The 27,530-nt window shown below is 49.1% G+C and overlaps 1 protein-coding gene across 1 annotated transcript; it reads left to right on the top strand.

Moving 5' to 3' along the window:
- The first annotated feature begins 1,080 nt into the window (after window positions 1–1,080).
- On the top strand, window positions 1,081–27,530 carry TIMM44 (translocase of inner mitochondrial membrane 44). The gene is made up of 13 exons (XM_081895699.1): window positions 1,081–1,214; window positions 3,628–3,732; window positions 4,068–4,238; window positions 4,972–5,052; window positions 9,889–10,038; window positions 12,196–12,335; window positions 14,118–14,203; window positions 15,562–15,654; window positions 18,255–18,379; window positions 19,912–19,962; window positions 22,463–22,552; window positions 23,940–24,050; window positions 26,625–27,530. Exons 1-13 carry the CDS (start codon window positions 1,185–1,187, stop codon window positions 26,742–26,744), a joined length of 1,353 nt encoding a protein of 450 aa, XP_081751825.1. The 5' UTR covers window positions 1,081–1,184; the 3' UTR covers window positions 26,745–27,530.

Genomic DNA, 27,530 nt, shown 5'->3' with positions numbered 1-27,530 from the left:
TTCAACAAGAAAAAAAGGAAAGGAGTAGAAGTGAAAACCAGACCTGATGTCCTAGCCTCTGACCTGAAAACCCAGGTCCTTAGTTCCAGATGGTAGGAGTAGGTGTTCCCTCTTCCAGGTAGGATATAAAATGATTATAATAATGAACATATAACATGGTTATAATATAATATAATATAATATAATATAATATAATATAATATAATATAAAATATATATATCCAGCTCGTGAAAATATATATAAAACACATTTCTCTAGCTACATTTTCTAGTACAAAGAGAACAATTCTTCAAGAGGGTACATAAAAGAATACACTCAAGTACATTTGAATCAAGTAATCCAATAGTACATTTGAAATAGGTGATTCTTACATTAAGGTATATTCTCTAGCCGATGAGAGTGTGTGTGTGTGGGGAGTACATTTAGATAAGGATACATTTAGGAAAAAGATACACCACACATTCAGGGAAAAGATACACCATTTAGACCAAAGATACATTTAGATATATTCTTGAAGTCAAAGGAGAATTATACAACGAAAAAAAGATACATTCTGAGTAAACGGCACTTTCAGAGGATACGTTTCTTGAAGTCCAAGGCACAGTTTATATTGTTAAAGCAGAATACTATATATTTGATATTGGTAAGGTCATTTTCCTTTATTCCCCTCTCTGACCCTGATTCTCTTACGACAATAATAGAATTAATATAATCTTATATAATACAATACAATTAATATACTATTATTAATAATTATAATTAATTAAATAATGTAATATAATAATTATACAATTAATAATTATAATTAATAATTTAATTATTAATTATTAATTAATAATTAATTTTATGATTAATAATATAACATTGAATAAAGACTAAAAATATAGCTCCTGAGCATGTCCAAAGCGAACCTTCCGAAATGACGTCACATCCTGTGCGCCGCCTCGCGAGCGTCAGGCGGGGGAGGGGTGTAAACGCTCCTCCAGGCAGCCAATGAAGAGCGTTTCGAGAAAGACCCGGATGACCCGTTGCCGCGGCAACCGCGACAACGAATGGGGAGCGAGCGCTTCTCTGCGCCTGCGCGCCGGCAGCTCTCGCAGGCGGCCCGGCGCTTTCAACCCCTGACGTCATCGCTCGGCGCCGGCGGGAAGGTCGACCCGCTCCTTCCCTCCCTCTTGGAAAGATGGCGGCGGCCGCGCTGTGGGGTTGCCGGGTAAGAGGGGACGGGGCGAGGGGGGTGGGGCGCCTTCGTCTGTGTCTTGGGGGGGCCTCCCCAAGTTCCTTCCCCCGAGCCAAGGCCTGGTAATTGGACTCAAGCCCCATTTTGAAGGAAAGCGTGCCCCTGAGCACGTGCAGAGCGCCCTACCGTTCTGCTGCCGAGGAGAGAGAGAGGCTGGGGCACCGTGAGGAAGGAGGTGGTGCCCCTGCGCATGTGCAGAGCGGCTCCCCCTCCTTGCTGCTCCTTTGACTTACAGCCCCGTAGCCCCTGAGCACGTGCAGAGCGCCCTCCCATCCATGGGCTCCCCCTCCTTGCCATTGTTGTTGTTGTTCCAGATAGGTAGCCGTGTTGGTCTGCCATAGTCAAAACAAAAAAAATCCCTTCCAGTAGCACCTTAAAGACCAACTAAGTTAGCTCTTGGTATGAGCTTTCGTGTGCATGCACACTTCTTCAGATACACTGTTGTTGTTGTTTAGTCGTGTCCACCTCTTTGTGACTCCCTGGCTCGGGGTTTGTGACCACATCGGCTCTGGTGGGGTTGGGACATGGAGGGTGAGATAGCAGAGCAAAAGAACCCCTGCTTTGCATGTATAAGGTCCAGTCTGTGGCATTTCCCGGTAAGACATTGAAAGGCTCTGGTTTGAAACCCTTCTGCTCACACGGAGTTAGGAGCATGAGAAGTTGCCTTGAACAGAGTCAGGCCCTTCTTCGATCTAGCTCCATACTGTCTTTGCTGTTCTTTAGTCGTTTAGTCGTGTCCGCCTCTTCGTGACCCCCTGGACCAGAGCATGCCAGGCACTCCTGTCTTCCATTGCCTCCCGCAGTTTGGTCAAACTCATGCTGGTAGCTTCGAGAACACTGTCCCACCATCTCGTCCTCCGTCGTCCCCTTCTCCTTGGGCTCTCCATCTTTCCCAACATCAGGGTCTTTTCCAGGGAGTCCTCTCTTCTCATGAGGTGGCCAAAGTCTTGGAGCCTCAGCTTCAGGATCTGTCCTTCCAGTGAGCACTCAGGGCTGATTTCCGTCAGAATGGAGAGGTTTGATCTTCTTGCAGTCCATGGGACTCTCCAGAGTCTCCTCCAGCACCAGAATTCAAAAGCATCCATTCTTCGGCGATCAGCCTTCTTTATGGTCCAGCTCTCACTTCCATACATCACTACTGGGAAAACCATAGCTTTAACTATATGGACCTTTGTTGGCAAGGTGATGTCTCTGCTTTTGAAGATGCTGTCCAGGTTTGTCATTGCTTTTCTCCCAAGAAGCAGGCGTCTTTTAATTTTGTGACTGCTGTCACCATCTGCAGTGATCATGGAGCCCAAGAAAGTAAAGTCTCTCACTGCCTCCATTTCTTCCCCTTCTATTTGCCAGAAGGTGATGGGACCAGTGGCCATGATCTTTTTTTTTTTTTTGATGTTGAGCTTCAGACCATATTTTGTGCTCTCCCGTTTCACCCTCATTAAAAGGTTCTTTAATTCCTCCTCCTTTTCTGCCATCAAGGTTGTGTCATCTGCATATCTGAGGTTGTTGATATTTCTTCCGGCTATCTTAACTCCTGCTAGGGATTCAACCCCATGGCCCCTGAGCACGTACAGAGGGCCCTCCCATCCTTCTGTTGAGACGGTGCTGCTAAGGAACGAACAGACCCTCTTTCAGTTGAGGGGCCCCATGAGGAAGGGGGGGAGAGCCCTGTGTTCCCCTCTCTTTTGCTTTTCCTTGAGGATTTTTCTTCTGGCTCCCTGACAAAGGGGAGGAGAGCTACTGAGCATGTGCAGAGTACCTCTCATTCCTTTTGCCGAATACTTCCATATTAAAAAGTAATACTGGTCTGTATTATTTAAAACACATTAGGAAGAGCATGCCGTTGAGCGTGTTCAGAGTGCCTTTTAAAAAATAATTTAAAAACCACACGCACCCATCCAGTGTTAAAGATGAGAACTCTCTCTCCCTCTATATTTTTAATGTATTTTTTAATCTCTTGGTGGAAGCCTCCCAGAGTGGCTGGGGAAACCCAGCCAGACGGGCAGGGTACAAGTAATAAATTATTATTATTAATAATAATAAATTATTATTATTATTATTGTTGTTGTTGTTGGGCAGAGTATAAGTAATAAATTATTATTGTTGTTGGGCAGGGTATAAGTAATTATTATTATTATTATTATTAATAATAATAATATTGTTGTTGTTATTTTATTGGAGGTACAGATAAATACAGCCTCGTCACCTATTCCTTTAAAAAATTAACTACTGGGTCTCATGTGGCTGATTGTTTCTGTTAGGGAAAAGTGATGGTAATGAGGTTTGGAGGCTTGGCTTCTGCTGTACATCCCTCAACAAGCCTGTTTTGCAAGCAGAGGGAGGGGGCTTTTCACTATTAAACAAGAGCACCTTATCTTTCTCCTCCTAGAAATGCCTTTTAAATGTATGGCTTGTATCTGGACGAAGCTCAGGCCCCTTGCACCATGCTTTCCTCGTGCATCGAACTGGCAGACCTGCATTGGAGCTGTACCAGGTATGCTTTGCAAATCAAACCTTTTTGTGCATAACTGTAGCGGAGGCAGTTGCTGAGAGTTGGGCATTGCAGAGCAAGAACTGCCAGGCTGGGAGGGAGGGAGGAACCCTCCCCCAAGAGCAATAAATACTCTGACTGGCAGCACCTCTCTAGGCTTTTAAACAATGGATCTTTCCTACCTGGATATTGGACCTAGGACCTGTTGCATGCAAGACAGTTGCTCTGCCCTTCCCTTTAGAAAAAAGTAAGATTCCAGACCTCGTGGTTCTGATTAAAAGGGCTAATTTGAAAAGGAAGTTGCTTTACACTGTTAACGCCGGAAACCTTCTCTTTAGGCTCGATGTTCCTCCTCCGGAGGCCGAAAAGGTTTTATCTCCGGCTTTGTGGAGAATATTAAGCAGGAGCTGGCCAAAAACAAGGAGATGAAGGAAAGTATTAAAAGGTTCAGAGACGAAGCGAAGAAGTTGGAAGAGTCGGAGGCCCTGCAGGAAGCGAGGCGGAAATATGTGAGTCTCTTTCCTTCATGCAGTTGAGGCTTGCTTTCTCTGGTGCGTTTCTCTTCTTCCTGGGAGTTGCAGACCAGAGCAAAAGAGAAATAATAATAATAATAATAATAATAATAATAATAATAATAATAATAATAATATATGATTTATACCCCGCCCATCTGGCTGGGCTTCCCCAGCCACTCTGGGCGGCTTCCAAAAAAATATTAAAGTACTAATAAAAGGCAGAAGGGACGCGGGTGGCACTGTGGGTTAAACCACAGAGCCTAAGACTTGCCGATCAGAAGGTCGGCAGTTTGAATCCCTGTGACGGGGTGAGCTCCTGTTGCTCGGTCCCTGCTCCTGCCAACCTAGCAGTTCCAAAGGACGTCAAAGTGCAAGTAGATAAATAGGTACCGCTCTGGTGGGAACGTAAACGGTGTTTCCGTGCGCTGCTCTGGTTCGCCAGAAGCGGCTTAGTCCTGCTGGCCACATGACCCGGAAGCTGCACACCGGCTCCCTCGGCCAGTAAAGCGAGATGAGCGCCACAACCCCAGAGTCGGCCACTACTGGACCTAATGGTCAGGGGTCCCTTTACCTTTACTAAAAAGGAGACAGGGAAGACATCCATCCCGACTGGTCGTTACAAGAACATACAATGCAATAAAGCCATAGGATACTTTGGTAAAATAATAATAGACGATAATAAGAGGGAGAGTTTGATTTGCTTCTGTTGTCTTGCCTTCCACTACAGAAAACAATAGAGTCTGAGACAGTCAAGACCTCTGAAGTCCTTAAAAAGAAATTTGGAGAAATCACGGACACTGTCAAAGACGTAAGTATGTGTTCGTTTATGATGGATCAATATTTAGGGTTATGTCTGGGGTTGATTATATTTCAGAGCAGACCCACTGAAACAAATGAGCATGGCTAGCGGAGGTCCATGCATTTCCACGGGTCTGCTTTCGAACAAGATTTAGTTGGCTACAGCTCTTCAGCCTCTGTTTTTGTTTTACATTTCTCACTACGAATTCTCTGTCCCAGAGATTGGGGAGGGGAAGTATCAAAGGGAGATAACGAGGAAGGCTGGAATGAGAAAAGGCAGGCAGCCTCTGCAAGAAACCGTTCGGAGTGTGAAGTGACCCTGCTGAGGGTGCCCGCCAGTCAGCTGTGCCCTTTTCCTTACTCTCCATTTCCTTCCTTCCCACTTGCCTGCCCTTCCGACAGTTAGTCAGATTTCTGTGCCGCTTACATTTTCAGTTTTCATTGAAACGTTTTAGATCCACATGGACCTTTTCTGGTAATAATAATAATAATAATAATAATAATAATAATAATAATAATAGTAATAATAATTTATTTGTACCCCGCCCATCTGGCTGGGTTTCCCCAGCCACTCTGGGGGGCTTCCACAAAGATCAAAAATACACTAAGATGTCACACATTAAAAACTTCCCTGAACAGGACTGCCTTCAGTTAGTTGTTTATCTCTTTGACATCTGGCGGGAGGGCGTTCCACAGGGCGGGCGCCACTACCGAGAAGGCCCTCTTCCTGGTTCCCTGTAGCCTCACTTCTCGCAATGAGGGAACCGCCAGAAGGCCCTCTCCGGGCTGGACGATGGGGGTGGAGACGCTCCATCAGGTATACTGGGCCGAGTATACCTGGTAATTCAGCAAGCCTCAGGTTTTATGTAATCATTTACAGTGGTACCTCGGATTACATACGCTTCAGGTTACAGACCCCGCTAACCCAGAAATAGTGCTTCAGGTTAAGAACTTAGCTTCAGGATGAGAACAGAAATTGTGCTCTGACGGCACAGCAGCAGCGGGAGTCTCCATTAGCTAAAGTGGTGCTTCAGGTTAAGAACAGTTTCAGGTTAAGAACGGACCTCCGCAACGAATGAAGTACTTAACCCGAGGTACCACTGTATTGCATTGATAATCTCACTTTTTCTCTGTGAAACTCAAGGTGGAATTCATAGTTCCTCTCTCCTCACCCCACATTTTATCCTCACAACAGTCTTCTGAGGTAGGTTAGGCTAAAAGACTGTAACCGGCCCAGGATCACTCTGTGAGTTTGATGACAGAGCATGGTATTTGACTCTGGGTCTGCAACACTGGGTCTGCTGGCTGTAAAGGCTGTGGCAGATTGCAGAGGTGGAAAATTGACGTTTGAAGTAAAATGAGCACTAGGAAATGATTCTCATATGCTGCTCAGAATTATGTTTTGTGTAGAGCTGGGCGGTATTGCAATTAATTGCCCGAAACTGGTATGACGGTCAAACCGCAATACAGTGGTACCTCGGGTTACATACTGTCAGGGAACTGCCATCGGAGCCAGAGGGAGAGGGAGGGCTCCAGAGGGGTTCAGGAGGGCGTCCCTGGAGGGAGAGAAGCAGCCCATCTTCTGGGGAAGGAATTCAGCGTAGCACCAGTGGAGAAGGGGGGCAGAATCGGCGAGGGGGCTCCATGACTCCTCGCCGGAGACCAGCGGGGAGAGCACGGATCCTCCGCTGCCCACACCCTTCCTGTGCAGAAGACTTCCGCTCAGGGAGAGTAGGCGGCGACTAGGCGTCAAAGAGCTTCTTTGCTGGAAGAAGTTCAAGAAACGCCCACTGACGGATTCTGCCAGCGATTGAGACAGCCACGGGTGAGTGGCTGTCCGGACAGAAAGGGTTCACTCAGGCAACCCAGCCAGGTGTGGCGTCGATTTACGCACGAGCAACCCCTAGAACCATTACACATACGCTTCAGGTTACATACACTTCAGGTTACATACGCTTCAGGTTACAGACTCCGCTAACCCAGAAATAGTACCTCGGGTGAAGAACTTTGCTTCAGAATGAGAACAGAAATCGTGCTCTGGTTGCGCGGAGGCAGCAGAAAGCCCCATAAGCTCAAGTGGTGCTTCAGGTTAAAAACAGTTTCAGGTTAAGAATGGACCTCCGGGAAGAATTAAGTTCTTAACCCGAGGTACCACTGTACTGGTTTCAGACTGAGCTAGTGATATGTTGCAGCTCCCTGGCTTCTGCAAGGACAGCGTATCTCACTCCAATCTGCTTGCCTGCCAGCGCTGTGCTGGCAGCGGTCGGAAAGCCATGATGTATCGCCGGCTCAAATTGCCTTGCTCAGCTGAGAGGCGGGCGGCAGCGTTAGAAACTGATATATGAAAGCTAGGAGCTAAATTGCACCTTAAAACCTAGGTTATGGGCGCAACAACGGAACATCTAGGTGCGCTTTTTTAATAACAAGAATACAAAGCTGAAAATGAATGAACTGCAATTAAAATATTATGTTCATTCTTCACACCGTCTAGGTCCATAGGTAGGCAAACTAAGGCCCGGGCACCGGGTCCGGCCCAATCGCCTTCTAAATCTGGCCCACGGATGGTCCAGGAATCAGCGTGTTTTTACATGAGTAGAATGTGTCCTTTGATTTCAAATGCATCTCTGGGTTATTTGTGGAGCCTGCCTGGTGTTTTTACATGAGTAGAATGTGTGCTTTTATTTAAAATGTATTTTTGGGTTATTTGTGGCACCTGTCTGGTGTTTTTCCAAGAGTAGAATGTGTGCTTTTATTTAAAATGCATCTCTGGGTTATTTGTGGGGCCTGCCTGGTGTTTTTCCAAGAGTAGAATGTGTGCTTTTATTTAAAATGCATCTCTGGGTTATTTGTGGGGCATAGGAATTCGTTCATTTTTTCCTTCAACATATAGTCCGGCCCCCCACAAGGTCTGAGGGACAGCGGACCGGCCCCCTGCTGAAAAAGTTTGCGGACCCCTGGTCTAGTCCTTTCCCTGCCCACGCCCTTAATATTCTTAAGAGGGTCTGTTCTCCAGCCTTCAGAGAGTAGCTGGAAGTGGGGAGGCAGAAAAAGGTCCTCCTTTCCTTCCATTTTGCAGTTTTAATCTGAAATCTTAGGTGTGGTATTACACCCAGGGCTCAGAAACTGCTCGCGCTAATGGAATTCCCTGTTGCAAAATGCTCCTAGAATTTCAGACATTGTGATATATCGGTACATTGTGATATTTAGCTGCTGATATATCACAATGCTGAAAACCAGATGCTGCCTGGCCTAGTTTTGGGATGTGTATTTGGGAACACTGTACATTTCCTGCATTTCTCAAACGTTGGGACTATGATTAATTGTCTAGATGTATTGTCTAAGTCTCAAACGTTGGGACTATGATTAATTGTCTAGATGTATTGTCTAAGTCCCAGGGACGCAGGTGGCGCTGTGGGTTAAAGCCTCAGCGCCTAGGACTTGCCGATCGAAAGGTCGGCGGTTCGAATCCCTGCGGCGGGGTGCGCTCCCGCTGCTCGGTCCCAGCGCCTGCCAACCTAGCAGTTCGAAAGCACCTCCGGGTGCAAGTAGATAAATAGGGACCGCTTACCAGCGGGAAGGTAAACGGCGTTTCCGTGTGCGGCTCTGGCTCGCCAGATGCAGCTTTGTCACGCTGGCCACGTGACCCGGAAGTGTCTCCAGACAGCGCTGGCCCCTGGCCTCTTAAGTGAGATGGGCGCACAACCCCAGAGTCTGTCAAGACTGGCCCGTACGGGCAGGGGTACCTTTACCTTTACCTTTATTGTCTAAGTGCTGCTGTAATACTTGGGTTCAACTGTTTCACTTGTGGCCATTCTTTTCAGTTCACCCAGGGGGGCGAAATTTGTTCGCTTTCGTTGACGCTCGATTGTCACTGGCACACCTGTGAATAACCTGTGCTTCTGGAATTACTTACCAGTGTGGTGTAGTGGTTAAGAGCGGTGGACTTGTAATCTGGTGAACCGGGTTCGCTTCCCGGCTCCTCCACCTGCAGCTGCTGGGTGATCTTGGGCCAGTCACACTTCTCTGAAGTCTCTCAGCCCCACTCACCTCACAGAGTGTTTGTTGTGGGGGAGGAAGGGAAAGGAGAATGTTAGCCGCTTGGAGACTCCTTAGGGTAGTAATAAAGAGTGATTTTGGGTTAGTCACACTTCTCTGAAGTCTCTCAGCCTGTTTGACAGTGGGAGGAAAACCCTCGGAAGGCAGTCGACTCTCCTTCCTTGGAGGTTTTTCAGCACAGCTTGGACGGCCACTTGCCATGGGTTCTTGAGTTGAGATTCCTGCATAGCAGGGGGTTGGACTAGATGACCGTCGGGGTCCCTCACAACACTACAGTTCTAGGATGCTATGATTTAAAGTGCATCCAGTGAGCATTTAAAGCACATGATGTCCCCCAGATGATCCTGGGCATTGCAGATTCCCTCTCAGAGAGGCCAGTGTGGTGTAGTGGTTAAGAGCGACAGACTCGTAATCTAGCGAACCGGGTTCGCTTCCCTGCTCCTCCACCTGCAGCTGCTAGGTGACCTTGGGCCAGTCACGCTTCTCTGAAGTCTCTCAGCCCCACTCACCTCACAGAGTGTTTGTTGTGGGGGAGGAAGGGAAAGGAGAATGTTAGCCGCTTTGAGACTCCCTAGGGTAGTGATAAAGCGGGATATCAAATCCAAACTCCTCTTCTTCTTCTGTCTTGCATACCAGTGGCGTACTAGTATATAGAAGATGGAAAGTTATATATATATATTTGGGAGCTCACCATTAGTAGGGTGAAGGCTGTTGTTTGTTGGGGCTCGTGCCCCTGTATCCCCCTCTTTGGGCATGCCTTGTTTAAGGGCTTCTCCCCCTTTGGCTGCAGAGCCTTGACGAAGTCAGTAAGAGCGATATCGGCCGGAAGATAAAGGAAGGTATGGAAGAAGCCACCAAAACTGCAAAGCAGTCTGCGGAATCAGTCACCCGAGGAGGAGAGAAGCTGGGACGGACGGCAGCGTTCAAGGCCATTTCCCAGGTACGTTGTGCTTTCCCTGTGGCAGGCTGCTGCCTTACTCCCAAGTAAGGCCATCCATACCTGGTGTTAACAGATACCCTCGCTTAGTGCATGGGTAACGTGACTGCCGTTAGGTGTGCTGTAAGATACTGTATTTTTCGCTCTATAAGACACACTTTTTTCCCTCCTAAAAAGTAAGGGGAAATGAGTGTGCGTCTTATGGAGCGAATACAGGCTGCGCAGCAATCCCTCTTGCTGTTCTGGCTTCAGGAATAGCCGCGCAAAGTCTCTTCCAACAACATTTGATTCAGAATATTTTTTTCTTGTTATCCTCCTCTTAAAACTAGGCGCGTCTTATGGTCGGTGTGTCTTATAGAGCGAAAAATACAGTAGATTGCTCCCTGCATTGGCACAGCAGGCCGTTTTTTAGGCAGGTCCCGCTTTGGGAACACGGTGTGTTCCCAGGAAAGGGTGTTCCACAGAAAGGGCGCCACCACCGAGAAGGCCCTCTGTCTGGTTCCCTGTACCCTCACCTCCCGCAGGGAGGGAACTACCAGAAGACCCTGGGAGATAGTCCTCAGTGTCCAGGCTAGATGATGGGGGTGGAGATGCTTTTTCAGGTACAGGGCTTTAAAGGTCAGCACCAACACTGCAATTTGGGCTCTGAAACGTACTGGGAGCCAACAAAGATCCTTTAGGACCAGTGTTATATGGTCCCAGTGGCCGCCTCAAGTCACCAGTCTAGCTGCCGCATTCTGGATTAGTTATAGAGTTAATTGTCACCCATGTTACAGAGAGGCTTGGCTGTCCTACACCAGAGACAGTGCCCTCAGTTTCCCCCTGTGGAACGCTCTTTTAGCAGACATCACACAGAGGCATATTTCCTTTTTAGTGTTGGACATTCCTGGAACATGTCTGAAATGTCCACCAGGGCTGCCACTCATTTTAATGTTCCCCCTGCTCTGCTTTCAGCGTTTTTTTTCTACCTTTTCGTTTTTATTTTCCTGCACCCTGCCCTGATGTGAGGGATACAGCACAGTATGATGAGCAGAGGCAGATCAGCAGCTAGATCAGAGGCACTGGATTAAAAAAAAGAAAGAAATGCAGATCTTACTTAACATCACGTGTAGGGTTACAAGAAGTTTTGTAAGGAGGATTTTATAAAATACTGTGAAAAGGATTAAGATTAGCTGATGTAAGATTGGATTTATAGTAATAAGCATGGTACCAGGGACGCGGGTGGCGCTGTGGGTTAAACCACAGAGCCTAGGGCTTGCTGATCAGAAGTTCGGCGGTTCGAATCCCCGCGACGGGGTGAGCTCCCGTTGCTCGGTCCCTGCTCCTGCCAACCTAGCAGTTCGAAAGCACCTCAAAGTGCAAGTAGATAAATAGGTACCTCTCCAGCGGGCAGGTAAACGGCGTTTCTGTGTGCTGCTCTGGTTCGCCAGAAGCGGCTTAGTCCTGCTGGCCACGTGACCCGGAAGCTGTACGCCAGCTCCCTCGGCCAATAAAGCGAGATGAGCACCGCAACCCCAGAGTCGGCCACGACTGGACCTAATAGTCAGGGGTCCCTTTACCTTTACCTTTACAGTCATACCTTGGGTTACAGACGCTTCAGGTTGCGTTTCTTCAGGTTACAGACGTGCCGAAACCCGGAAGTACTGGAACAGGTTACTTCCGGGTTTCGGTGGTAACGCATGCGCAGAAGCGCTGGATCACAACCCGCGCATGCGCAGACGTGCCGCTGCGGGTTGCGAACGTTCCTCCCGCACAGATCACGTTTGCAACCGAGCATCCGCTGTAATAAGCAAAATTAGAAAGAAATTTAGAAAACCATTAGAAGGGGTTGAAGGAAGTCTTAGACTGTGATAGCCAAAGATTTGTCATGTGGCTTCGGAGTTGTTATGTTGGAAAATCTGTGCAAAAATCAATAACAATTATTTAAACAGAAGAAGAAAAGAAATGCGGATCTATCTATTTTTTTACAGCTAGCCAAAGCAGAAAAGGGCTTTTTTCAGTCCGCACAGTGAAACACCAGTGTGGTTGTGGTTGGGGGACGGGATGGACAAATGCACCCTACAGGGTTGGGTTTGCCAGCTCAGGTGTTCTCTGTCCAGTTACTCCCAGAGTCTGCGGGACTCCTGCCCTCTCCTCTGTAACCGCCTCTTGCTCTTCCAGGGCGTGGAGACGGTCAAGAAAGAGATCGACGAGAGTGTCCTGGGCCAGACGGGGCCTTACAAGCGGCCGGAGAGGCTCCGGAAGCGGACAGAGTTTGCTGGCGAGAGGCTGAAGGAAGAGAGGATATTTGAAGCCAACGAGTGAGTGATGCCTGGGAAGGGGGTGCGGTTTGCAGGGGTGTCTGGGTACTGCAAGTTGCTTCCCTGAAGGCGGAAGCCCAGCAGCGTGCAGTAGAGGGTGGGGGTTGATGGAGGCCATGGGCAAGCTCTGGACCCTGGTATTGCTCTGAGAGGGTCTTCGCTAGGAGCCCCTCTGTTACGGCTGCTGCTGGTCGTGGTAGGCAAGGCTGAAACAGATGGATGGGAGCTGCGACTTGCTGAAAAGCAGTTCCTCTCGGGGTGGGGAGAAACTTGAGTGCTTTGTGTAGAGAAAGCCCCAGGTCTAGTCTCTGGCACTTCATTTGGAGGTTGGATGGCGGCTAACAGATTGAGGTTGAATCCTGACAAGACAGAAGTACTGTTTTGGGGGGACAGGGGGCGGGCTGGTGTGGAGGACTCCCTGGTCCTGAATGGGGTAACTGTGCCCCAGGTGCGCAGCCTGGGAGTCATTTTGGACTCACAGCTGTCCATGGAGGCGTGGGTTAATTCTGTGTCCAGGGCAGCTGTCTACCAACTCCACCCGGTACGCAGGCTGAGACCCTACCTGCCCGCGGACTGTCTCGCCAGAGTGGTGCATGCTCTGGTTATCTCCCGCTTGGACCACTGCAATGCGCTCTACGTGGGGCTACCTTTGAAGGTGACCCGGAAACTACAACTAATCCAGAATGCAGCAGCTAGACTGGTGACTGGGAGCAGCCGCCGAGACCACATAACACCGGTCTTGAAAGACCTACATTGGCTAATAGTACGTTTCCGAGCACAATTCAAAGTGTTGGCGTTGACCTTTAAAGCCCTAAATGGCCTCGGCCCAGTATACCTGAAGGAGCGTCTCCACCCCCATCGTTCTGCCTGGACGCTGAGGTCCAGCGCCGAGGGCCTTCTGGCGGTTCCCTCATTGCGAGAAGTGAGGCTACAGGGAACCAGGCAGAGGGCCTTCTCGGTAGTGGCGCCCGCCCTGTGGAACGCCCTCCCATCAGATGTCAAAGAGAACAACAACTACCTGACATTCAGAAGACATCTTAAGGCAGCCCTGTTCAGGGAAGTTTTTAATGTATGACAAATTAGTGTATTTTTTGTATTTGTGGAAGCCACCCAGAGTGGCTGGGGAAACTCAGCCAGATGGGCGGGATACAAATAATAAATTATTGTTGTTGTTGTTGTTGTTGAAAGGCAGCTCCTCTCAGGGTGGGGAGAAGCTCAAGCGCTTTGCGTAGAGAAAGCCCCAGGTCCAGGCTCTGGCACTTCATTTATTTAATCCGCACACCGCCCCTATACCCTCGGGGCTCAGGTTCACAGCATAAAATCACAATATTAAAACACAAAATGCATATTCTGAACTTACACAGACCCTGCAATCGTCTCAGGCGCCCTGCTCCGTGTGCCGCCTCCTTGAGAGGTTCGCAGGGTGGCAACACGAGGACAGAGCCTTTTATATGGTGGCTCTCCGTCTGTGGCATTCCCTCCCCAGGGAGGCTCACCTGGCGCCTTCATTATACCCTTTTAGGCACCAGGCAAAAACGTTCCTCTTTAACCAGGCTGATTGACATCCGATGCCCCTTTTAAAACATGTTGGGAGTAAAGAAGGGATTGTTGGGTTGCTCTTGTTTTTTAATTTTTGCTATGCATTTTGCTTTTCCATTGTGCTTTTATGCTACGAACCGCACTGAGACCTGCAGGTGTAGGGCGGCATGGATATTTAAAGATAATGAAAAAGATTAATTTTTATTCCTCCCTCCCCTTCATTGGCTCCTCCTCTTCTCCCAGGGAGGCGATGGGCGTGGTTCTCCACAAGGACTCCAAATGGTACCAGCAGTGGAAGGAGTTCAAGGACAACAACGTGGTGTTCAACCGTAAGTGGTGCCTGCAGGGAGAGCTCCTCCCCACGTCTTCTCCCCTGCCTGGTCCTGTAAATGCAGGCTGAGTTAGGCAGGGCCCAGTGCCATGCGCGAGGGAGGCGAGTGTCTCCACCCCCATCATCCAGCCCGGACACTGAGGTCCAGCTCTGAGGGCCTTCTGGCGGTTCCCTCACTGCAAGAAGTGAGGTTACAGGGAACCAGGCAGAGGGCCTTCTCAGTGGTGGCACCTGCCCTGTGGAATGCCCTCCCGCCAGATGTCAAGGAAATAAACAACTGTCTGACTTTTAGAAGACACCCGAAGGCAGCCCTGATTAGGGAAGTTTTTAACGTTTGATGTTTTATCATGTTTTTAGTATTTTCCTGGCATCCGCCCAGAGTGACTTGGTCAGTCCGCTGGGTGGGATTTAAATGATAAAATCATTACTATTCGTATTACTAAAACCACACAAAGTTGCTAGGCCTCCATTGGCTCCCAGTACATTTCTGAGCACAATTCAAAGTGTTGGTGCTGACCTTGAAAGCCCTAAATGGCCTCGTCCCAGTACACCCGAAGGACCATCTCCACCCCTATCATTCTGCCCGGACACTGAGGTCCAGCTCCGAGGGCCTTCTGGCAGTTCCCTCCCTGCGAGAAGTGAGGTTACAGGGAACCAGGCAGAGGGCCTTCTCAGTGGTGGCGCCCTCTCTGTGGGAAATTCCCTTTATTCCAGCATCGCTTCCCGCTGCTATCCCGGATTGTTAGATATCCCGTAGACTGTCCCCGGGACAGGTAGGGCTGCGAATCCCTTATTTTCAAACCTGAAAGTTGACAGCTATGCCTCCATTGGCTCCCAGTACATTTCTCAGCACAATTCAAAGCGTTGGTGCTGACCTTGAAAGCCCTAAATGGCCCAGTACACTTGAAGGAGCGTCTCCACCCCCATTGTCCATCCTGGACACTGAGGTCCAGCTCCGAGTGCCTTCTGGCAGTTCCCTCCCTGAGAGAAGTGAGGTAACAGGGAACCAGGCAGAGGGCCTTCTCAGTGGTGGCTCCCACCCTATGGAACACCCTCCCACCAGATGTCAAAGAGAAAAACAACTACCTGACTTTTAGAAGGCATCTGAAGGCAGCCCAGTTTAGGGAAATTTTACCGTGTTTTTAATATTCTGTTGAGAGCTGCCCAGATTGGCTGGGGAAACCCAGCCAGGTGGGTGTGAAATAAGTAAGTAAGTAATTAAGCAAATAAGGCAGGCCTTATTGTGCCTCTTCAGCTGGAGGAATGCCCCCATGCAGAGTGGATTTTTTTTTTGGCGGGGGGAGTGTGGAGGGAATGGGGCTGAGGCCGCTGCTGATTCTGTCCCCCTCCCCGCAGGTTTCTTTGAAATGAAAATGAAATATGACGAGAGCGACAATGCCATCATCCGGGCCTCTCGCGTTGTGACGGACAAGATGACAGACTTCATTGGTGAGTCTCTCTCCTTGCCTTTCCCCTTCAAGTGCTGCTGGCTGGCCCTATAGGGACGTGGGTAGCGCTGTGGTCTAAACCCCTGAGCGGTTTGATGGGGTGAGGTGAGCTCCTGTTGCTCCATCCCAGCTCTTGCCAACCAGTAGTTCGAAAACAAGTAGATCAGTAGGTACCGCTGTGGCAGGAAGGTAAACGGTGTTTCCATGCTCTCTGGTTTCCGTCACGGTGTCCCATTGTGCCAGAAGAGGTTTAGTCCTGCTGGCCACATGACCCGGAAAGCTGTCTGCGGACAAACGCCGGCTCCCTCGGCCTAAAAGCGAGATGAGCGCCGCAACCCCAGAGTCGCCGTTGACTGGACTTAACCGTCCAGGGGTCCTTTACCTTTTACCTTTGCCCTCAGGTCTCCGTGTACAGTGTAAACAAAGCCCCACAGTGCATCCAGTCCCTTTGGGGCTTCCTCTGTCCTCACTGACGTCCTCTCTGGACTCCAGGAGGGTCTCCTTGAGCTCTCTCCCGCCATTTCCTGGTTCAAACTTATCTATCTGTTTCCCAGTAATGCACATATACGTTGTCAACTGCTCATAAGTGAGGTGTGGGGGTGCCTGCATCGCGTTGTGGTTTAGCGGTTGAAGTGTTGTCTAGGCACCTGTAGGAAGAAGCCCACTTGGGTCTCTCTCAAGAGAGCCAGTGTGGTGTAGTGGTTAAGAGCGGTAGTCTCGTAATCTGGGGAACCGGGTTTGCATCTCCGCTCCTCCGCATACAGCTGCTGGGTGACCTTGGGCCAGTCACACTTCTCTGAAATCTCTCAGCCCCACTCACCTCACAGAGTGTTTGTCGTGGGGGAAGAAGGGAAAGGAGAATGTTAGCCGCTTTGAGACTCCTTAGGGTAGTGATAAAGCGGGATATCAAACCCAATCTCTTCTTCTTCTTCTCTATGGCTTCTTCCAGCTGCTGCGCACAGGGTTTCTCCCCTCCACCCCATGGTCTTAAGGACTAGCACCTTGGTTTTCCATGGCATAGGGAAGCAAAGCTGAGAGTTTTGGGTTGCTGAGTGATTCTTCTGTTAGGATATAGTTCCGTTCCACCTTAGAAGGAACAGGCATGGCTGTTGTGTGTCACACGCCTGTTTACTTCCAGCACAGTCTGCTGGGAACTTCCGTTTGTATATGGCTTTTGCTATCCAGTTGTTTGCTTGGACATGAAGGGAAGCAGACATGTTTTTTTTCCTTTGTTCCTGAACTATGCTGAATAAAGGTAAAGGTAAAGGGACCCCTGACCGTTAGGTCCAGTCATGGCCGACTCTGGGGTTGCGGCGCTCATCTCGCTTTACTGGCCGAGGGAGCTTCCGGGTCATGTGGCCAGCAGGACTAAGCCGCTTCTAGTGAACCAGAGCAGCACACGGAAACACTGTTTACCTTCCCGCCGGAGCGGGACCTATTTATCTCCTTGCACTTTGACGTGCTTTCGAACTGCTAGGTTGGCAGGAGCAGGGACCGAGCAACGGGAGCTCACCTCGTCATTGCGGGGATTCGAACCGCCGACCTTCTGATCGGCAAGTCCTAGGCTCTGTGGTTTAACCCACAGCGCCACCCACGTCCCTTATTGTGCTGAATAAACACCTGTAAATAATGCTTACTCATATCTCTGTCTGCCACTTCCGTTGTGAAGATTTATTCACTCTGCTGATAAGAGCGTGCCAAGTCTCTAAAGGTCCCTGAAGCTTGTGTCGCTTATGGATGCTGTTCCAAGATCCGGCGTTCGCCCACCTGCCAGCCGGTGGCTACAGCCAGCTGGGGGCACCCTGCCAAATGCCCCCAAGTCCCTGGATGCATCCCAACATCTTTGCCGATCCCTTTGGCCCCACGAACGAGCCCTTGCTTAAAATCGAGGATGTCAGATCCTCCGGAAGCCTGGCTCCTTTTCTCACACACCTCCAACGTCACTCTGAATCCCCTCCATATGCAATTCTGGTTCTAAACGCAGCATAAGGGGTCTTATAGAGTATAGTGTATTTTATAGTATAGTATAGTATAGTATAGGGACGCAGGTGGCACTGTGGCTTAAACCACAGAGCCTAGGACTTGCCGATCAGAAGGTCGGCAGTTCGAATCCTTGCCACGGGGTGAGCTCCCGTCTTTCGGTCCCAGCTCCTGCCAACCTCTCAGTTCGAAAGCATGTCAAAGTGCAAGTAGATAAATAGGTACCACTCCGATGGGAAGGTAAATGGCATTTCCATGCGCTGCTCTGGTTCGCCAGAAGCGGCTCAGTCCTTCTGGCCACATGACCCGGAAGCTGTACGCCGGCTCCCTCGGCCAATAAAGCGAGATGAGCGCCGCAACCCCAGAGTCGGTCACGACTGGACCTAATGGTCAGGGGTCCCTTTACCTTTCTTGTATAGTGTATTTTTAAAAAGGGGTTTCAGAGTTTTTAGGGGGTTTTCTAGTATAGTGTATTTTAAAATGGGGTTTCAGAGTTTTTAGGGGTTTTTGAATGTTTTATGTAGTTTTTTCAGTTTCATTGTTCTGTATGGGACAATGACAATAAAGATAAAGATATCTATCTAAATGCCAACCCTCTGTTGCCTCTGATTGTATCGGCAGGCGGGCTGTTCTCCAAGACTGAAATGTCGGGGGTCCTGACCGAGATCCTTCGCGTCGACCCAAACTTCGACAAGGACCGGTTCCTCAAGCAGTGTGAGGACGACATCATCCCCAACATCCTAGAGGCAGGTTTGGGGTGCGGGGGTGCCCAAGCAGCAAGGGCTGGGTGGCTTGCTTGAACAGGGCAATGTGGGAAGTGGCCCTGGCATCACAGCAGAGAGAGAGAGTCAACTGATGGCTTTCAGGAAGGTGTCAAAGTCCAGAGAAAGGAGGGATGAGGCAGGATCTTTCTCTATTCATTTATATTTATTTATTGAATTTACCGTATTTTCCGCTCTATAGGACGCACCAGGCCACAAGACGCACCTAATTTTTGGAGGAGGAAAACAAGAAAAAAAATATTCTGAATCTCAGAAGCCAGAACAGCAAGAGGGATCGCTGCGCAGCGAAAGCAGCGATCCCTCTTGCTGTTCTGGCTTCTGGGATAGCTGCGCAGCCTGCATTCGCTCCATGAGACGCACACATATTTCCCCATACTTTTTAGGAGGGGAAAAGTGAGTCTTATAGAGCAAATAATACGGTATATACCGCCCTATACCCGGAGGTCTCGGGGCCCGGGAGCCAGAGGCTGGCTGGCTTTTCCCTGTCTCTCTGGCATCTGTGCTCTCCTGCAGTTACACAAGCGCAGTAAAACAACAAAAGCAAAATGAAATAAAAACACCTTAAGCTGAAAGTGCTGTCCTTGCCCAATGGAACTGATACGTACGAGAGGGAAAGGGTCCCTTGTGAGGAATTACCGTATTTTCCGCTCTATAGGACGCACCTGACCATAGGAGGGGGAGAATATGGGGAAAGAAATTCTCCCCCTCTCTGCTCAGCGCCCCTTCAGCGAAGCGGCAGGGGAAACGGAGCCCCTTCCATTTCTCCCCCCGCTTCGCTGAAGGGACGCTGCGCAGCTCTCCCTCTCTGCTGAAGCCAGGAGAGTCTTGCTCTCCCGGCTTCAGCAAAAGGAACCCGGAGCCTTCGGAACGCAGCGCGAGTTCCTGCTGCGCTCCAGAGGCTTCAGGCGGCTATCGCTGAAGCCTGGAGAGCGAGAGGGGTCCGTGTGCATTGACCCCTCTCGCTCTCCAGGCTTCAGCGAAAGCAACGCGAAGCCTTTGGAGCACAGAGGGAGCGTTCCCTCTCTGCTTCGGAGGCTTCGCGTTGCTATCGCTGAAGCCAAGGAGCCTGCATTCGCTCCATAGGACGCACACACATTTCCCCTTCATTTTTGGAGGGGAAAAAGTATGTCCTATAGAGCGAAGAATGCGGTAAGAGGGCATGGCAGGGGGTTGTACTTTTAGGCGTGTTTTTAATTTTCTGTTGGGAGCCGCCCAGAGTGGCTGGGGAAGACTGAGTGGCTGGGTATAAATAATAAATTATTATTATTGTTGTTATTTGTGTATTATATTACTGGATGACTCTTGGCGTCCCAACTCTACAGTTCTCTGATTCCATGACCTTTATCAGAACTCGGGTGCAATGAAGAGAGTTTGGGGAAAGTTTTAGATTTAGGAATATCGGAACCTGCCCTTCGTGTACTCTCCGTTGTCCTTCTGCTTGTCCCTCTGTGGTCGCAGCTCCTTGTGTGTGATGCTGTCTCTCCTCCTTTCTTTAGGCCATTATAACCGGAGACCTGGATATCCTCAAGGACTGGTGTTACGAGGCGGTGAGTGTTTGCCCCGGGAGATGGCGTGGTTGGTCCTGGCGGGGTTCGTGGGGAGTCGCCTTCTTTCCATCCTGACATTCAGGAGTGTCCCGAAAGACATTGGGGGGATGTGAGAGCTCACACCTTGCTTGCATGCTTCACAAAGGCTCCTGGCTGGCCTCTACAAGAAGGCACCGTATTTTCCGCTCTATAAGACGCACCAGACCACAAGACGCACCTAGTTTTTGGAGGAGGAAAACAAGAAAAAAAATATTCTGAATCTCAGAAGCCAGAACAGCAAGAGGGATCGCTGCGCAGTGAAAGCAGCAATCCCTCTTGCTGTTCTGGCTTCTGGGATAGCTGCGCAGCCTGCATTCGCTCCGTAAGAGGTACAGTGGTGCCCCGCAAGACGAATGCCTCGCAAGACGGAAAACCCGCTAGACGAAAGGGTTTTCCGTTTTGGAGGTGCTTCGCAAAACAAATTTCCTATGGGCTTGCTTCGCAAGACGAAAATGTCTTGCAAGTTCCTGCGGGGGTTTTTTCCTCCCCCCACCCTTTTCCCAAGCCGCTAAGCCGCTTAACAGCTGATCCGCTAAGCCCGCTAAGCCGCTAATGGTGCTAATCCGCTAAGCCGCTAATGGACTTGATTCGCAAGACGAAAAAACCACAAGACGAAGAGACTCACGGAACGGATTCTTTTCGTCTTGCGAGGCACCACTGTACACACATTTCCCCTTACTTTTTAGGAGGGGAAAAGTGAGTCTTATAGAGCAAAAAATACGGTAGGTTGCCAGATTACATCCAGGGATGCTCTTTTTAACTTTGTGTGCATGGGCAGTGGCGTAGACGTGGTGGCGGGCCCCCGGGGCAGTTGCCCCAGGTGCAGAATTGTCAGGGCGCAAAAATTCAATACCCGGCGCTGCCTCCATACAGCTGGGTTCCGTTGAAAACGGCTTCTCCTTTTGAACCAGGGGCGTTTCCTGAGAACCGAACAACTCTTATTACCTCTGTCAAGGAATTCTACTCAATATTGATCCAGACGTATAGCTAGCAGAGTAAAACTTAAACACGTTGTGCAGGATTCCTAAAAATAGGCTAGAGACAATTGTATTTCACCCAGCAGAGTTTTACTGCTACTGAAGGCAAATGATGATGATGATAATGATAATAATAATTTATTATTTATACCCCGCCCATCTGGCTGGGTTTCCCCAGCCACTCTGGGCGGCTTCCACAACAACCAAAAATACACTAAGATGTCACACATTAAAAACTTCCCTGAACAGGGCTGCCTTCAGATGTCTTCTAAAAGTCTGATAGTTGTTTATTTCCTTGACATCTGGTGGGAGGGCGTTCCACAGGGCAGGTGCCACTACCGAGAAGGCCCTCTGCCTGGTTCCCCATAGCTTTGCTTCTCGCAATGAGGGAACCGCCGGAAGGCCCTCGGCGCTGGACCTCAGCGTCCAGGCAGAATGATGGGGGTGGAGACGGTCCTTCAGGTATACTGGGCCTTTGAGGCCCATAATGGTCACAAATCCAATACATTCAGGATTGGCCCTGTCCATAAGAAATCCAGTTGCAGTAGACTTAAACTTACAGTAACTTCTTATAAGACTAAAACCTTAATATTAAGCATACTATGTACAGAACACCACCCCAGAAGGAGAAGAGATAGAAAGAGAAAGTGAATATTATAGTCAGCATGACCTTGACAGAAGAGATAACAGAACCAATTTAAACCAGCTGTACTCAGCTTCTCTGAATGAATAACCCAAACATCACGAACCTTCTGCTTGTTCCTTTCACACAGAAGCTTCCAGAATCCTCTTGAATTAAGTAGAATGGGAAAGATCAGATCAATACTTTCTGCACTAAGGAATGCAGACCGACAACCTCTGCAGCTGCGATCTGCGTGGCGCAGACGCCGTTAGGCCGTTAAATGCGCATGCATAGTCAGTCCATTTTCCTCCTCCTGTTCAGTCCCGGGCACTGGCAACCCAGGCTACGCCACTGCCCACGGGTCCCGCTGTCTTCCTGCTCAGCATGCGAAAATTCATATATCCGCACACAAGGAACTATCCCCAAACTTCACTATAAACACCGCAGGGTCAGTTTGCTTTCTTCCGTGTTTTTCCTTCCTTGTTTCTGCCCTGCTAGTTGGTGGCACCCATTTTTGAGCAGAAACAATGGAAGGAGGGCGCGAGAGCAGATAGATCAAGAGATCAGGAGAGACCGGGCAAATTAGTTTCCCCTGTTGTCTCCCTTTTGTTGGTTGGCTGCAGCCATTTCAGGAAGAAACCATTGTGAAAGGGGGCAGATTTGGAAAAACCAGCTGCCTCCTTCTGGCCCTGGCAGCTGCTGGGCTGATGCTTCTTGTTCCACAGTGTTGAAAAGCTGTTATCGGCCAGCGATGGGCGATTGGGGGGCGGGAGAGACCCAAGCGCGCCGCCTTGAGGTCCTTGAAGGAAAGGGTCATATATATAAATTTAATAAATAATACCATGGAAATAACTTCTTTCAGACTTACAGCCAGCTGGCACACCCGATTCAGCAAGGGAAAGCGATGGGGCTTCAGTTCCACTCCAGGATTTTGGACGTTGACAATGTAGACGTGAGTGCTTGCCCCTCTTTCTTGGCCTGGACTGGGACATCTGGCAGTCAAAGGGCCAGTGTGGTGTAGTGGTTCAGAGTGGTAGATTCGTAATCTGGGGAACCGGGTTCGTGTCTCCGCTCCTCCACATGCAGCTGCTGGGTGACCTTGGGCCAGTCACACTTCTCTGAAGTCTCTCAGCCCCACTCACCTCACAGAGTGTTTGTTGTGGAGGAGGAAGGGAAAGGAGAATGTGAGCCGCTTTGAGACTCCTGAAAGGGAGTGAAAGGCGGGATATCAAATCGAAACTTTTCCTCTTCTTCTTTCGCTCCCTCCTGTCCAGCGGCAGAGCCTTAATAACAGAGCCTGGAGGGGAGGAGAGTTGGGAGAGCGCAATAGCCTCGCAACTGCCTCATTAGGACGCTGGTGGCGCTGTGATCTAAACCACTGAGCCTCTTGAGCTTGCTGATTGGAAGGTTGGTGGTTCGAATCCCTGCGACAGGGTGAGCCCCCGTTGCTCAGTCCCTGCTCCTGCCCACCTAGCAGTTCGAAATCACACCAGTGCAAGTAGATAATTAGGTACCGCTCTGGCGGGAAGGTAAACGGCGTTTCCGTGCGCTGCTCTGGTTCGCCAGAAGCGGCTTAGTCCTGCTGGCCACATGACCCGGAAGCTGTATGCCGGCTCCCACGGCCAGTAAAACAAGATGAGCGCCGCAACCCCAGAGTCGGCCACGACTGGACCTAATGGTCAGGGGTCCCTTTACCTTTACCTATTTAGCTAAATATGTTAAGATAACTGAGTTGAAAAAGCTTGCAAATAATAGATAGGCTTAGGATTTAAATATGTAAGCATAAGATTTAAGATGTTTAAAGTTACCGTATTTTTTTCTCTATAAGACTCACTTTTTCCCTCCTGAAAAGTAAGCAGAAATGTGTGTGCGTCTTATGGAGCGAATGCAGGCTGCGCAGCTATCCCAGAAGCCAGAACAGCAAGAGGGATCGCTGTGCAGCGAAAGCAGCAGTCCCTCTTGCTGTTCTTGCTTCTGGGATTCAGAATATTTTTTTTCTTGTTTTCTTCCTCCAAAAACTAGGTGCATCTTACAGAGCAAAAATATGGTAAATTAGAAGGAACGAAAGATGTTAAGTGATCAAGTTAAGTTTTTGAGAGAATCGATTTTGGAAAACTGTTCAAATGATATATAATGAAATTCAGCCAAGGGGATTTGAGGAAGTTACTTAATAATGTTACAGGATGTATGTATGTATGTTTGTGTGTATGTTTGTTTGTTTTGAATTTTTGAAAATTTATAAAAATAATAATGGGGGGAATAAGAGCCTTGCGCTCTATCGACCGAGCTACCCAGCACCGCTATGGACTAGTAACTTGAAGTTTTTCTCCGCTTTGCAGCTCGCGATGGGCAAGATGATGGAGCAGGGACCTGTCTTGATCATCACTTTCCAAGCTCAGTTAGTCATGGTGATCAAAAACCAGAAAGGGGAAGTCGTGGAAGGAGACCCAGTGAGTAACGTTTGCCCAACTTGCCTTGCGCACTCAGATCTTGTTAGCTGCCTTTATTTAACCTTCTGTTGCATCCAACCAGCTGTGCTAGGCTAGACAGACCTCTCCTGACAGACAGGATCCCAAAGCAACTGTGTTTACTGTACTTTTCTGTCTATAAGGCTATGTTTTTTCTTTAAAAAGCATGCTAATAAGTGGAGGTCGTCTTATATATGGACAGTGCATAGCGTGAGCATTTGATTGGTTGCTTCCGCGGCTGTCAGCGGCTATTGTGTGTGTTATTGGTTGCTGCGTCAGTGTGTGTTGTTGATTGGTTGACGCTCCGGCAGTTGGGCGGGCGATTGGCAGCTTCTGCCGGTGATGGGGCAGATGGGAGATGGGTTTTATGACGTGTGTGAGTGAGCGAGTTTTGCAGCCCCCCCCAAAAAAGCTCAACAATTCTGTGCCATCTCCCCCCATTTTCTTAAATTTGAGTCCCCTGAAATAGTCTTATACATGGGGGCGTCTTATAGACGGAAAAGTATGGTATTATCAAATAGCAGGGTGCTATTATAACCTCTTTACAGCCTCATGTTCCTGCAGCTTAGTTAGACGAACTTTTGCCTAAAAACAAAGGAATGAACCTGCTGGGTTAGGCTAGACAGAACCCTCCTGACAGACGGGTTCCCAAAGCAAGTATGATTCTAGTGGTACCTTGGTTTTCAAACTTAATCCGTTCCGGAAGTCTGTTCCAAAACCAAAGTGTTCCAAAACCAAGGTGCGCTTTCCCATAGTAAGTAATGCAAAATGGGTTAATCCGTTCCATACGTTTAAGAACAACCCCTGAAACAGCAATTTAACATGAATTTTACTGTCTAACGAGACCATTGATACATAAAATGAAAGCAATAATCAAAAGTACTGTACTATAAAATAAATAGTATTGTAGACGATAAAAATTAAAATTATTCATTTTCCTTACCTGCACTGATGATAGTCATTGTTTGAATGGGTGGCTTTTATCCATCAATCAATCAATCAATCAATCAATCAGTAACTGAACTGGGATCCACACAGTCACAACAAAAACAAATTAACTGAAAAAGCCTCAAAACAAAAAACACAAGATAAATAGCAAAAACAAAAGCACCAAATATAAGCTCCAAACATCACCTTAGAACACAGCAATCAGAAACGGAAGGCTTGAATTATAATTGGGGGGGCGCAAATTAACAGCACAACAGGAAACGCAAGTGGATGCACAGTGGAGCACGTTCGGCTTCCGAAAAAAGTTCAAAAATTGGAATACCTACTTCCGGTCTTGCAGCGCTCAGGTTCCAAGTTGTTTGTGAACTAAGCTGTTCGAAAACTTAGGTACCACTGTGTTATCAAATAGCAGGGTGCTGCCCGTTAGGATTATCACCTATTTACAGCCTCATGTTCCTGCAGCTTAGTTAGATGAACTTTTGCCTAAAAGCAAAGGAATGAACTGTCATTTCCAAATCTTTTTTTGGTGGGGGGTGTGGAAGGTCACCCCGAAATCAATGAATCAATTTTTGTATATGTAACTTAATCCAACGTGTATAGCATGCATACAGAAAAAGCGGATCTTTCAAGTGTTCTAATACCTGTACAGCTCTTTGCACATCGTACATCGCTTCTTACGGCTTAGAATAAACCGAGGTGGCGGTTTGTCTTTTGTTCCCGCTGCATGCGACGCAATGTTCCCGCCTCACTTGGATTGCGCACTCTGTGCGCACCGATTACTTCTTGGGAATGTTCGGGTGGCTCCTGCTTCCGGCGATTCTCCCAATACAGGTTTAGGAAGTCTCAGGCAGCTGCAAAAGTTCTAAACAGTTCCATAAAGTTTAAAAAAATACTTACGAGTTATATGCATGGCGATTCCAGCTTTTCATTCCGGATTGACTTTTATCACAACTGAGAAGAGCAGTTGTTTTTCCGCTCTATAAGACACACTTTTTCCCTCCTGAAAAGTAAGGGAAAATGTGTGTGTGTGTGTGTCTTATGGAGCGAATGCAGGCTGCGCGGCTAAGCCAAAAGCCAGAACAGGGAGAGGGAGGCTTCACGGGCTGCCCCAGAAGCCAGAACAGTGAGACGGAGCGCTGCGCAGCGCTCCATCTCGCTGTTCTAGCTTAGGGGTTAGTGGTGCAAACCCTCTGCAGGGCAGCGGGGTTCTGCCCTCCGGAGGCTTCACAGGCTGTCTCAGAAGCCTCTGCAGGGCACGGGGATGAAGGCTTCCTGTGCCCTCGGAGGCTTCGCACAAAGCTAGACCAGCTATCCCAGCAGCTGTCCCAGAAGCCAGAACAGCAAGAGGCTATCCCAGAAGCCAGATCCCTCTTGCTGTTCTGGCTTCTGGGATTCAGATTTTTTTTTCCTTTTTCCTCCCCCTCCAAACTAGGTGCATCCTATTATCTGGTGCGTCCTATAGAGTGAAAAACACGGTAGTCCCTTTCCCAGTGTTTATGATACAGGAAATTGTGGGGTTTTGGTGGGAGAGGGAGACAAAAAGTTATAACCCTAGTGCCCATGCCGTGATGTGAACTGGCTGTAACTCTGAATGTCCCCCCTTTGCAGGAGAAAGTTCTACGTATGCTCTACGTTTGGGCCCTCTGCAGAGACCCGGACGAGCTCAACCCTTACGCCGCCTGGAGACTGCTGGACATTTCTGCATCAAGCACTGAGCAGATCTTATGAGCTCGGCGTCTCCTCTGCCCGCCTCTGCCAGAACACAGGAGGAGCGCTTCTTTCCTCGCACGGAGGCCGGACAGGAGGGCAACTTGGGTGTGGCGCCGCTTTGCTGAGGACGCGGGGGTTCCGCCTCCAAGGCTGGCAGCGGGGAACGACTTGCAGGCCCCCCTGCCAGCAGTCGGGCATGGGGTGTTTCCTTGACAGTGGAGCAGTGTGCCAAACTCTTGGGAGATTCTCGGGGAGGACAAGCGAGGAAAGACGCCCGCTTCGGATGGCGGCATTGAGGAGTCCGAGGTGCACTTTGCCAAAGCAGCCCGGCTCGTCGTCCCCATTCCCCCTGCGCTTCAGGCGGCAACCTGGCCTGCGCGGTGCCCGCCCGCCAGCAGAACCAAAGTGACGCTCCTTTGCCATACCATCGTTTTTTGCAGGTGGATGTTGAAGGCCCGAACTATGGTTGCAGAGCGGGGAAGGGGAATGGCTCTATGGGGCAGGGGAAGGTCTTTCAGCTTGGGTTGCTGCTCTGGGGAATGGAGGGTCCTGTTCCCCCCCCCCCCCAGTTGTCCTACCGCTGCAAGCTTGGCACATGGAGCAGTTGGGAGAGGGCTGCAGCTGTGAGGGGTTGTGTCGGCCCTCAGCCCCAAGACACACACACACACACACACACACACACACACACACACACACACTCTCTCCACCCTGCCTGCCCCAAACACTCGGATTCGGCCTGATCTGGGCACGTGGTATCATGGCAATAGATTCTTCTACCACCTCTGTAAATTAAATACGTATATC

Source organism: Podarcis melisellensis (assembly GCF_964234715.1).
Source record: "Podarcis melisellensis genome assembly, chromosome: 18".
Lineage (NCBI taxonomy): Eukaryota > Metazoa > Chordata > Lepidosauria > Squamata > Lacertidae > Podarcis > Podarcis melisellensis.
The sequence above is the reverse complement of the archived record's forward strand: the minus strand, read 5'-3'. Positions and strand labels throughout refer to the sequence as shown.

Bases quoted from the DNA above. Each gene is read 5' to 3' on its own strand.
- TIMM44 (XM_081895699.1), top strand. From the start codon at position 1,185: ATGGCGGCGGCCGCGCTGTGGGGTTGCCGG. The intron at 4,239-4,971 runs GTGAGTCTCTTT...CTTCCACTACAG, and splicing joins AGGAAGCGAGGCGGAAATAT to AAAACAATAGAGTCTGAGAC. The intron at 12,336-14,117 runs GTGAGTGATGCC...CTCTTCTCCCAG, and splicing joins AGGATATTTGAAGCCAACGA to GGAGGCGATGGGCGTGGTTC.